Source organism: Bidens hawaiensis, unplaced genomic scaffold (genome assembly GCF_021521415.1).
Source record: "Bidens hawaiensis isolate Kalapana, Puna unplaced genomic scaffold, B.hawaiensis_p1.1 tig00015702_1, whole genome shotgun sequence".
Taxonomy (NCBI): domain Eukaryota; kingdom Viridiplantae; phylum Streptophyta; class Magnoliopsida; order Asterales; family Asteraceae; genus Bidens; species Bidens hawaiensis.
The window spans coordinates 164,484-176,933 of NW_027492401.1; the positions used below are offsets into that span (position 1 = coordinate 164,484).

The following is a 12,450-nucleotide window of genomic DNA, read 5'->3' on the forward strand; positions in this document are numbered from 1 at the left end:
TTGTGTTTTGGCTTCAAAATGTCTCTCTGCAAGTCTACCTTAAGGTTATCTTTGATTATGTTTTATTTCGTGAATATTTTTTATTTTTGAGTTCTTTTTGTCGTGTAAGTGTTTTTGTGGGGTTCGTTGCTTTCTTTCACGACTGTTGTCTACCTTCGCTGATGTTTAGTTGAGTTATTTATTTTCTCTGTTCATAGCTTTTGTTTTGTCTATAGTGTGATGATGTAAGCTATTGTTAATTTGCGTCTATTTTTGTTTCCTGTAATATAATTTTTGGCTGTGGTTTAGGACTATACGATAATTTTGGCTACCTGTATTTTGCTGCTTTCTAAGTTTTAATTATGTGATGGTGTAGTTTACATAATCATATTTAACTCATTGGTTAATTACATAGTGTACCGTCTTAAATGAACATGAATAAGTGTATTGTATTGAATGAACGTGAATAGAGGTGAGCAATTAAACTGGTTAACTGAACCGACCCGAAAGTCAGACCAAACCGAAAAGGTTTGAAACCGGTTTGGGGTTTGGAAGTGATTCAAACCATGCATTCGGAACCAGTTTGTAATTTTCTCTACCAAAACCGGTTCCAAACCCCAAACCGGGCAAAACCAGTCAAAAGTCGAACCGAAAATGATCGTAGCATGGTCAAAAAACTGGTGTCAACCTGAACCGCAATTTATCATAAACCGGTTTTGAGTTTTGTTGACCAAACCTAACTGGTTTCAACGCAAACCGGTGTTGAGTTTTTAACTGTGTGCACCTTTAAATGAGAACTGCTTGAAATATTTGTACTTGGACTTTATCTTTTTAAGTGTTTTTTTTGTACAATTGTCGACAAGCGACTAAGTCTGGTCAAAGTTCTATGATGATAATGGTATGTTGTCACTTTATCTTTTAGTGTTTCAAAATAATGAATTTGACGTATGCATTATGCTTTAATTATTTGGCTTGCTTCTAATTAGTTAACGATTAAGAGCTAGTTTTTCTAGAAACTCATATTCGGGCAATGGTTGAGGCTCTTCTTAGATTTTACTCGTGTAACTTGCGAGAATGTTAAGCTATTTTAACATTATTTGTATGAAGTCATCCTAACTTTACATGCATATGAAATCATTTGGCCAACCCTCTTTTCTTATCTTGCAAAAGTTTACCTAGATCTTTGATTTGGAAATACAGTCTAGAGGTTGAAACTGTAATTAAGTTAAATTTTTGTAGTTGAAACTATGGAGTGCTGTTGGAATAGATATTTAAATTTGTATGTCTATAAATTAAAGCTGGGGATTTCTTTTGAAGGGGCATTCAAATTTCTTTAACTGAATTTGGGAATTAATTTTGAGTGGCTGCATATTATATGTTGATTTTTTTGTCTGATTGTTAAATGTTTGGGTCATTTTCTTATAAATATTTTTCTTTTAAATCAAGAAAGACTTTCAGTTATAAAAGAACTTGAGTTGAAAAGAGGATTCCTCACTTCTTTCTCTCATTCAAAAACGTGCATGAGACTTTCATCTCACACGGCTCCAAAGTGATAAAAGAAAGAAGAACTCTTCTTCTTTCTTTTTTGATTACCTTCCTAGCGTATGTACAAGAAAGAAAGAAGTTATCCTTAGGCGAACTTGGCTTCAGGCGAAGTAAAACCTTAGGCGAACTTGGCTTCAGGCGAAGTTAAACCTTAGGCGAACTTGGCCGTAGGCGAAGTTATCCTTAGGCGAACTTGGCTTCAGGCGAAGTTAAACCTTAGGCGAACTTGGCTTCAGGCGAAGTTAAACCTTAGGCGAACTTGGCCGTAGGCGAAGTTATCCTTAGGCGAACTTGGCTTCAGGCGAAGTTAAACCTTAGGCGAACTTGGCCGTAGGCGAAGTTATCCTTAGGCGAACTTGGCTTCAGGCGAAGTTAAACCTTAGGCGAAGTTACGCTTGAAGGCGAAGTTACGCTTGAAGGCGAAGTTCATCAGGCGAACTTAATCTTGCAGGCGAAGTTATCGCGCTGCAGATCTGTTTGCCCATAAATCCTTCGTTTCTTAGCCAAATAACTCGATTTTGGTACCCACGGAATCGTATGATCGGCGCCTACAAATCCCAACCATCAAATCGGCCTAAAATCGACGTTTTAGGGGTCCGATTTGGGCAGTTTGGGTTTCGGGTCCGGTTAACCCATCCAATCCTAACCATTTTCAGTAATATTAGCTTTGGTGGATTTGTTCTTACCTTACCAACTCAGATCTATCAACAAAATCTCGGGTCTCGGCTTCGAATCTTGATCGGTTAGAATGTGTGTGTTTTGAGTGTGTGAAGAAAGAAGGTGGAAATGAAAGATTGGGTTTGGGATGGGATATTTATATCCCTCTAAGCCCACGGACCCGAGGCCCATTCTCATTTAACCCATCTTACGCAATCTAAGCCCAACTCCCTCCTTACTCGACATTAAATAATTAACAACGTGAAATCACTAAACATAACTTTCTTTATTTATAATTAAAATTTCAGGATGTTACAAAAAGTTGCGTACACATCTGAAAAGCTGGTATGTACGGTCTGAGAAGGGTGTCTGGCGATCCAAAACGACTCGTATAGGCTATACTATTCGTAAAGAGGGTGTATGAGGATTATACGAGTAGTATAGGCTACACCACTCGTATGGATACCAACAATGTCTCGTATAAACCATACGACTCGTATAATAATTTGGTCAAACACCTTTTTCAAAAAGCTGGTAGTTGTCAGTGTACGAATATCTATACGACTCGTATAAGCTATACGAGTCGTATAGAGGGTGTATGAATATTAAAGCAGGGTGTGTTATTAACAGGACACTAATCAAAATAATTGATGAATAAAAAATTAGTTGTTAAAATAAAGAAATCAACTTTATGTGGTTCACGTTTATCACGTTTTTTTTGGCGTCTCCACAATTAATGCTTAAACTGTTTTCTAGTGTATAAAGACCCTGTAGCAAAAAAGTGTATTTTTCATAAACAAACAAATAAAAAAAATGAAGTGGTCCAATTTATTATCTTTAGGACAAAACTTCCGTTCACAGAAAATTGAGTACTTTGTTTTTTCTAATATATTTCTGTCCCCTGGTAAATAAAAAAACAAAAAAAATAACAATAATTCAGTACCTGTTTTTCTTTCCATAACTATCTGGGCCACCAAAAGATATGGCATGCTTTTAAAACAGAGAAATTACAAAAAAATGGTCCCAAAATTCCCAATTTGGGCATACAGTGGTTGTAATTAAGCATGATGTTCTTTCTATGGGGGATTATTTTAAAAATAAAGCTCTAAAATCATGTTTACTTTTTTTTAACGTCAAATATACATCACTGCGACTTCTACACTACTTCAAATTACTATACCCTCGTTCCTGAAGTTGAACCCGAGACATCTCATTTAAAATGCATGAGCCTATAACTAGTGAGCTAGGTATAATTAAAATGGAAATTTACCAAAATAGAAAGCTCTATAAAAGTCTTTACAAAATAGATATTAAAACTTTGCCCAACCAATATACTTGTTGGAGTTGCCCACATAAGCTCCTTGGACATCTCTAGCACCATGTGAGCCAAACTTTTCTTCTTTTCAATATTAGTTGGCACAACTTGATCATAACATGTGTCATTGCTTGGCTACCCTATTGCCTACATTTAAATAAGTATGCTACACATTTGCCTTGACTGACATGGCTACAAGGATGCCCCGCCGGTTCTGACAAGACAACTCCCTAGCCTAAACAAGCCAAATACCGAACCGGCAACCCAAGCTGACTCTAAATAAGGTGACTAGGTTAGAAAGGTGCCTAACGCTTGGTTCATAGACTCTACGGGTGCCCGGTTGGTTAGGTTGTGACGGTGCATGACTACCATCGACTAGGCTGTAACATCGGTTTTCTTTTATCTTTTCATATATGAAACATCAAAATTAATCCAATAAAATTAAGACGTATATAACTAGATATAAATTGAATAATGAAAGGTAATGTTAAACATAATTAAACATAAACTGAATAAAAAAGAAATATTGATTGCATTGCATTAACCATAAAGATTTCTTGCACCATTATTATTGATCAATGACTCAAAATCCAGACAAGAAACCAAATTATTCTTACCATAACAAATATACACATTCAATTCAACCAACCATTTAGATAGAAATACTATTTGGAACTCCTTGACCAGTGACACCAGCTTCAGAATATGGCTTCAAGAGGTTATATGGCACAACACCAACTCCATTTCTGTTCTTGAGGTTATCATCAGCATTTCTTGCATCAATAATGCCTTCCAACTCCTTCAATCTCCCAGCAAATCTTTCATAAGCAGCCTTAATCTGTGGCACCGCCTCGTAAGTTGACTCCGTTGTCGCCCCAATGTATTCCTCATCGGGCGAATGGTTCGATAACACATCCAAAACTGCCATAATTTTGGTGGCTTGAATCTGAGAAGGAAGTGCGGACAAAAGTTCGTCTTCAGGCCTTCGTTTAAACGCTTCCCATTCATCAGCAGTCGGGTCTTCACTTGGTATCTTGACCCGGGCTGTTGTGGCCCGGTTAGCAATGTAACCCGCGTAGTCATATTGTCCGAAGTTGACTGCTGCATGGTGGCCTGATGCTACCCATATTATTGTTGTGACAATACCGACAAGGTCTTTTGCTGTGTTGAGAACAGGCCACCATGGTTCGTCTTTCTTGTCGGCGTGACCCTTTGTTCGAATCTCCGTCCACCATGCTTGAAGCTCTTCATCGGATTTTATTTGATGGTCTTCTGGGTAGTAATGGTTCACGTAATCGGTTACCCACTCTTTGATGATGTCCCAAAGGACTAAACCGTCATTCGCATATGGGTAATCTTCTATAAATAGCTTCAAACCATGTGGTGAATCTGGATCTTCCTCAGCCAGACCCCTTGAAATAATAATATTTAAGAAATTAGATCAGTTTATAACTCAACACATAAAATGAAGCTAGCTTTAATAGTATAATTGTGGCTCAAGACATTTATACACTACTAGAAAATTAGACATTTTTCTACGACTGATTTCGTAGGAAATCTGTTGGAAGCCCCACTTTCCAACAATTTTCCAACAAAAGGTGGTGGTAGAAAAAAATGTTTTCAACCGTTTTCCAACAACTTTTCTTACAAAATTGCTACAAATATGCACCGTTGCAAACTCCTAAAAAAGCTATTTTCTGGTTCATTTTTCATTTAGGGTTAGTTTATACAAGCATAAAAAACAAAAGAAATAGTTGATAAATATTTTTTTGGTGGAAGTTTATTGGAAAGTTAGCAACAATTTTCCAACGAAAATCCTATTGTTACTATTTTGTTGCAATATTGTAGGAAAATTAGAGCTTATTTTTTTTTTAAGAAATTTGTTTGAAATCTGTTGGAAAGACTTGTCGTAAGAAATTTGTAGGAAATGTTTGTAGGAAAAGGACATGTTTTCTAGTAATGATACTTTTTTTAAATTAATATTATGATACTAGATTATAAAAGTTATAACATTTCAATTCAATCCTTTTATGAAGTATTGTATTATAGCTTTTATGCATAACCTTTTAACAGATCAATAAAGTCGAAATCATGGGTGGCGGGTGTCACCGAGGCTCTTTTGGAGAGCACAATCTAACCTGATCGACTTGCCTTAAACACTGATTATATTTGGATATAATTTATTTAGTACTATAGCAAAAGTTGAGTTACCTAGCGATAAGGTCAGCTGGCAATGCTTCTTGGTCAAAACGCCATGCTAGACCGTATACAGCTGAACTCATCTCAATAGCATACTTTCCAGGTGAAAATCCGCCTTCGATAACTCCATTAGAATTTATGAGTGATTCTCTAGCCAAAGCATTAATTTCCATAGTGTACCGGAAATGAAGGTGTAAGAGATTATGTATGGGATGCATTTTGCTAAGCTGACGATTGGTTGCAATTATATACGGTTCAGTGCAACAGTGTGTTCTCAACCTGAAAATTATACGATATCGTTTAAAATGATTGAACCATTGTTCAATAAAGTTGGGATGGGTTCTAGCTTACCAGTGACTAACGAGTTGATGGTAGCCACTATCATGAGCAAGAACATGTATCTTAGCAAGCTTCCATAGCCACATACCGGTTGCATCCCAACATGGAGTGAATACTTGTTTCCATTGAGGTTTATCATCGCTAGGTGGGCGAACCAACTCGATGGCTAATGGTCTCAATGTTCCGGTTGGCAAAAGGTACAAAAGAGTTCTCGATCCGTATAAAGTTGTTTTGTAATTCTTTTGGGATCTAACTTTGTTGACGAAAGGCAGAAAGATGTCATGATAATCTAGTATGTATAGTTTTTTGTTCTCTATTGCCTGCATATGATTTTGGAATTCATCATTGGTAATTTTTAACTTTCAAGTTATTTACTTAATTCTAGCTAGTTTTTAGATAACGAATTATACCTCCTCAAGCGTGCAAAAGCCTCTGATCGCGCTCTCAACAATCTCTTTGGTTATTGCCGATTCAGGGGGACCGTACACCTTAGGGTCAAGACTACTCTTTAGAGGCCATTCCTGCACACATATTTAGATTTTACAATTTAAGAAAATGAAACATATTAGTGCATCAACAACCGGAGAACTAACAAATGATCCAAACATTCCAGGATAGGCTCGAACTTAAAAAGAGCATGAATTAGGATGCAGGTGAAGTTACAAAGCCACTAAAGGCGCACGTAAGGTCTTGACGAGTCAGATCATGTAGCTTTCGGGTTAATTAGAATCCAACCTATTATGGCTCACCTTTCATCATTTCTCTAAATTTAAGCAATTTTGTATTCTTTCATTTTTTCAGCTAAAACTTGTAAATAACTAATTGATGTAATTTACATGTTTATATCAGCTATTATTCTTAGTATTCACTTGCCATTTAGTGAATTTGGCAGTTCTAGACAAATTTATAAAACCCTATAACAAGGACCACAAGTAATGTTTTAATTAAGCATTCATTTTATATCATTTTTTGTAGGATTCTTCCCTTCTATTTTTTGTAGTGAATGTGTTCTGAAGCTAATTGAAAACATACCTTTACCAAGGTTATACTCAAAGGATTAAGACCCGCAAGGGTTTGGCGGCCGAATTCTGAATCCTTCATCCAAGCAAACTTATCTCCTGCAAATCATCAAACATAAAATCTTTAAATTTAATTCTAAAAAAGAAGAAATAAATAAATAAGAGTTTGTGTGTCCAAGTATTTGAAAGGTGTAGTGAATTACTGTCAATAATTGCAGGAGTCTCAAAAAGCAAGACATTATTTTGGGCATCTTCTATAGTCTTTAAAAGTCTTGGTAGAACATTCCCAAGAAACACCTTGCTCTCTATAGTAGGCAAATTAACACCCTCATTGAACAAAGAATCAATGGCTGTGAAGTACGGGAAGCCAAGATCTTGGTCGAGCATAGTCGTTTCCAACGAAGGTATGACTGCCTTCAGCACTGAAGTTACAGTCTTGGTATTAAAAGTCAAATTCTTTACTTCTGAAAAAGCTTCATCTCTTGGCACATAAACATCACCGCTTCTTGATTCTGATAATGGATCTGCATTTGCAATAATATGTTGATTTGGAATTATTACATGCATGAACTCAAATGAGTAATAAAAGTTCGTTTTGCTGGTAAAAGAAAATTTAAAAATAAAATAAAATTGAATACCTGTTTTAGTTGGTGCTCGCCCAGTTTTGCAACGCCTAGGGTAAGGGTTTTCGTTACCGCCAAGCACTACGCGAGCCCAATCTTCGCCCTTGTCAGGATCACCAAGATCATTATAAACATCGTAGTCGTAAATTCTATCTTCCTTTTCCCGAGGTTCATCAGGGGCACCATCTCCGCGAAGAATTGCTAGTTCCTTCTCTCGGTAAGACACGAGGCCGCTTGGCGTCTCCGATGGTAGGCATGCTACCTGCTCACACAGTTAATAAACAAGGTTATAGAATTAATCCGATAAAATGTTTGATAAACTTTTAGTAAGACATCTTCGTGGTAACACATCTCTTTATAATTGTTACGTTATGTTACTACAGATTTTAAATATTCTTAAGCCTATCACCTCACTTTATCCTTTTGATTATCTTTATTGTATTTGATATTCGATTTGATTAATATTTTTTAAATAAATTATTTATTCATAACTATAAAAACATTTTTAAATATGATTTGAATTATTGTAACTAAATTTAAAATCTAATAAACTAGATAAGAAACTTTTTAATTATTTATATTTAATATATTTTTCTATGTTTATAGAAAAGATATAACTTCATAGTCAAAGGGGTAAAGAGAATAATTAAACTATGATAAAGAAGGAAATTAAAGAGGCATGGTGAAATAGTATAGCTGATTAAAATGCTTTTTTTTTACTTTTAGTAAAAAGGTAATTACCTAACAATATTGATTTTTATTTTAAAAGAAACTTTATATGGTTTGATACACATTTTAAAAAAATTAACTATAAAATGTAGTAATTAGTTAAAGAAACTTGTAACAGAAATAATTTAATACTAAATATAGTATTATCAATCCGTAGGGCCAATACACCAGACTTAAGGTCCACATATCTTATCATTGTCACACTCAGGGAACAATTTAAAATTGTTGCAACATCACATAATATCGATTTCACAATCTTTTATGGACTCACATCCATTTTCGTGTTAGGTGGGTCAGCTAATTCGAATTGTGATTTTGTGACTGGTATATAAATAAATTATATATTTATACGTAACAAATGATAAGAAGGATAATTGCTAACCTTATCAACGAAGAAAACACGAGTCTCTTTATTGGAGAACTTGGAATGAACCCATGACTCACATTGAACGGTGATGGGGCCGTTGGGGGAGCCTTCAATTACAACAGATTCAACAAATACCTCTTTATGATAATCATTTTCTAGCTTAATTGCCCCGATTGTACCAAAATCTTCTGGTACTTCAAATTCTGCTAAATATGTAACGTCGTCTTTTTCTTTACCAGTTCGATGTGCGTAATCTTTTAAGGTAGGTTTCTCTAACCCCGTCTCTTTAAAAATCAGAATTCAAGAATTAGTATTAACTAATGGAAGTAGGCATAAATTAGTAAACAAAAAACAGATTCTTCCATACAAATTAATGGCAATTGAAATAATGTAATATTAACAACAATCTCTAGTTATAAAAATAATAATTTATCAATAAACAAATTAGAATCTTATTTCAATAAGATCATGCACGATGACAGAACCTCCATCTCAACGCCAGTAGCCCTTGATGCAGGGGCGGATCTACCTTGAAGGTAAGGGGTGCACGGAAACCCTTGAGTTTTAAAATAGTGTTGTAATGCTATATATAAACTCTCGAGTGCACCCCTTAAACACATAAAAAAGGTGATGAAGTAATTAAGGCATCGGTTGGTTGTTAACATGGAAAGTCCCGTGTTAACATGGGAAGTCCCGTGATCGATTCTTTTTAGTAGTGAGTAGTCACGGTGGTATTTTTTTTTTTTTCACTTAGAAGTGGGTATATTATGGGCCGTGTTGCAGTTGTCCATATAAGTTGTTTATATATGAGGAAGATGTGATTGAAAAAGAGAGACAACGCTTAATGGCTTTTATTATTATTATTATTATTATTATTATTATTATTATTATTATTATTATTATTAAGCCCGCTAAAAAGTAAAAACCTATAACAATATGCATCTCTTAACTTTTCTCTCACTTTTCAAGATTAGGTATGCTACTGCTACTCAAATTTATTTGTTTTTAACTTTTTATAGATATTTATTTACTAAGTTAATAGTATATGAAGTTTAATTTGTTTTCTAGTTTAATTACAATCTTTATTCATTAGGTTATTTATTAGTTAATATTTAATATATGTTATTCAGTTTAAATTTTATTTATTTAGTTTATCATAAATGCGATGTTTATATGTAGAATAAAACTAACTAAATATGTTTCTTTGTTTCTAGTCCACGATTAATTTTATTTTTTTGTTTTATAAAGTGATTAGTCCTATTTTGTTTCACAAGGTTTTTTATTGATAATTTTAATTTTACTTATTTGTGTTTTCTAAGATTTAAGACTATCCTTTAAACATTTAAGGGATGAGGAGGGATCACGACCCCTTTTTCTTTCTTTCATTTTTTTTTACTAGAAGTATAAATATAGCTAATTTACTTTGAATAATGTTATGTTTTAATGTTTTCGACTCCTGATTTGAATGTTCAGATACGCCTCTTATTATATTGTATTTTTGTTATGTGATAAATCTTACCCGAACCGAACCGATATTTTTTTTATCTCACTATATGAAATTGAAGTATCTAAAACCGTACACCCCATGGAAAAAGTTCCAGGATCCGCTACTGAATTGATGTTTAAAATATTGCTTTTATTGTTTTATATATATTGTTTTCATTGTGTTTTTTTAAGATAAATTTCTTTATTTTATAGGACTCGAACTCAGGACTTTTGAGGGTTTAATAGACTGTCTCTGTCACTAAGTTACCGGCCCTATGACTGTATTATTTGTACTCGACTACTTAAAATATGACCAACAAAACATTTTCACTTTTTATATTTTCATCTAAATGGAATATCATACCATATATTATTGCCTAAACACTTTATTAATAGTTCAGTACTAGAGAAATGGCTCTATACGGTAAAGTTTCTACTTTCGACTTGGCATATAGATATTTTAAATAAATGAAGAAAAAGATTGATCGACGCAATTAAAAAAGCCAAGATTAATACAATTCTTGTCCTATCCTCAACCAAAGTCATATGGCATTAATATTTGTGTTTATTACGGCCGGATGTAATGCCCGCAATGGGTTTTCATGTAATATGGAACAAGCATGCTCTCGGTGAAATACGTACACATTTTTGTCTAAAGAACTTGGAATTTAAGAATGCCAAGAGATAATTTAAATAGTTAAATATCAATTAAATACGCTCATCTTAACTCTCTTCTATATCCTTAATGTGTGATCACATTGAAGACAATATGTAGTTTAAAAAATAAACATTCAGAGATTTTTATTTGTTCATGTGGTAATTAAAGATCGTTAATTACATCATTATCATGTCTTGCGTACCTCTAATCAAAACTAGATCTAATAAGTTTAATATCTTGTGGATTAAATCCGGTTGCAAACCTAGCTCTTATTCTAAATTATTCAAGGTGGTGTTTGACGATGATAATCATAACTCCATAATTAACATGTAATGAAACAAAAAATTACATATATTTTATATTAACTTGATCACTGTTAAAACTCTAATTTAGCATCATTATGCCAACTAAATACCAAGATGGAAACGTCTAACACATTTCCAACCAATTAACGTTTATTTTTACACACGCATGCGTGCACACACACACAGACATCTAGGAAATGATATTTTGAAAACTCACTTAGTCACTTTGTTTAGAATCTAATGTGACAAATTACCAATATATTTGAAGATCGCTCCGAATTCATATAAATATATAATTATTAAATCAACATAGGAATAAGTGCGTATAAATAATGTTTAGAATCTAACGTGACAGCTGAGGTAGCGGTCTAAGAGAGTCAGAGGTTGTTGATGCTCTTAGTTAATTTATTTTTATTTTTTTTTTGAGTTTGCGCACAACACTAGCATGTATACTTACTAGGGTCGACCTCTGCGGCAACAAGCTCCAAAAGGAGCGATTTTCCAAGCAAATCGGTGAAGTCGTCGAGCCCTTTTGTTAAAAGGTTTGACAAGACGCCACCTATCGTCGCCTGAACTGTAATCACGGCTTTAAGGCTAATGGTTTTGACCGTATTGGCAGTAGCTGTTTGACCAGCAACGGCTTTTATTTGGCCGAATGATTTGCCCGTGTGCCGTCGTGAACGGACATGACCATGACGTTTGACGGGAAAAGCCAATGTGTTGGGAGATAGAAATGAACTAGGGTTTCCAATAACATCACTGCCATTTTCGGTATAAGACTTCTTTAGCGACGGAGTGAGGCTTTTGTGACGGTGGAGTGTGTTTACTTGAGGTTTCAACATGTTTATGTGTTTAGTGATTGATCTCACTGAATATCTTCCATGCATATGCCTTTCTTATATAGAAGACCTTGCAGGGGACCAATGCTATAAAAAAATAATAAATAATCTCCAAAAAATCAATGCTTGCAACTTTAGATATTTTTCTTTTGTAATATTCTTATGTAAGTATTACTCTGTTTGGTTTATATATTTTTTGGGTTGTTATATTCAAACACTACTTTTATGATGTGTTAACAACCTTATACAGTTCGTATAGAGGATTAGAGGCTAGACGAGTTAGATAGCCCTCACATAACAAACTAATGTACAGATGACAACTTTTGTAGTTATACGAGTCGATCGTATAGCCCCTATACGAGCCGTATAAGTTTCAAACACCTGACACTAG

General features: G+C 34.4%; 1 protein-coding gene across 1 annotated transcript; it reads right to left on the bottom strand.

Annotated features, from left to right (window-relative positions):
• Positions 1-4,005: 4,005 nt before the first annotated feature.
• On the bottom strand, positions 4,006-12,104 carry LOC143549599 (linoleate 13S-lipoxygenase 2-1, chloroplastic-like). Its single transcript, XM_077040472.1, has 9 exons — positions 11,678-12,104; positions 8,788-9,056; positions 7,692-7,938; positions 7,257-7,577; positions 7,067-7,152; positions 6,445-6,555; positions 6,047-6,354; positions 5,708-5,974; positions 4,006-4,908 (listed from the first exon to the last, which is right to left on the bottom strand). Exons 1-9 carry the CDS (start codon positions 12,060-12,062, stop codon positions 4,149-4,151), a joined length of 2,754 nt encoding a protein of 917 aa, XP_076896587.1. The 5' UTR covers positions 12,063-12,104; the 3' UTR covers positions 4,006-4,148.
• Positions 12,105-12,450: the final 346 nt, after the last annotated feature.

Excerpts from the sequence above, each read along its gene's own strand:
- LOC143549599 (XM_077040472.1), bottom strand. The coding sequence starts at position 12,062 with ATGTTGAAACCTCAAGTAAACACACTCCACCGTCACAAAAGCCTCACT. Across the intron at positions 7,939-8,787 it reads GTGTTTTCTTCGTTGATAAG|GTAGCATGCCTACCATCGGA; the intron begins GTTAGCAATTAT and ends CTGTGTGAGCAG. Across the intron at positions 6,556-7,066 it reads TGAGTATAACCTTGGTAAAG|GAATGGCCTCTAAAGAGTAG; the intron begins GTATGTTTTCAA and ends ATATGTGTGCAG.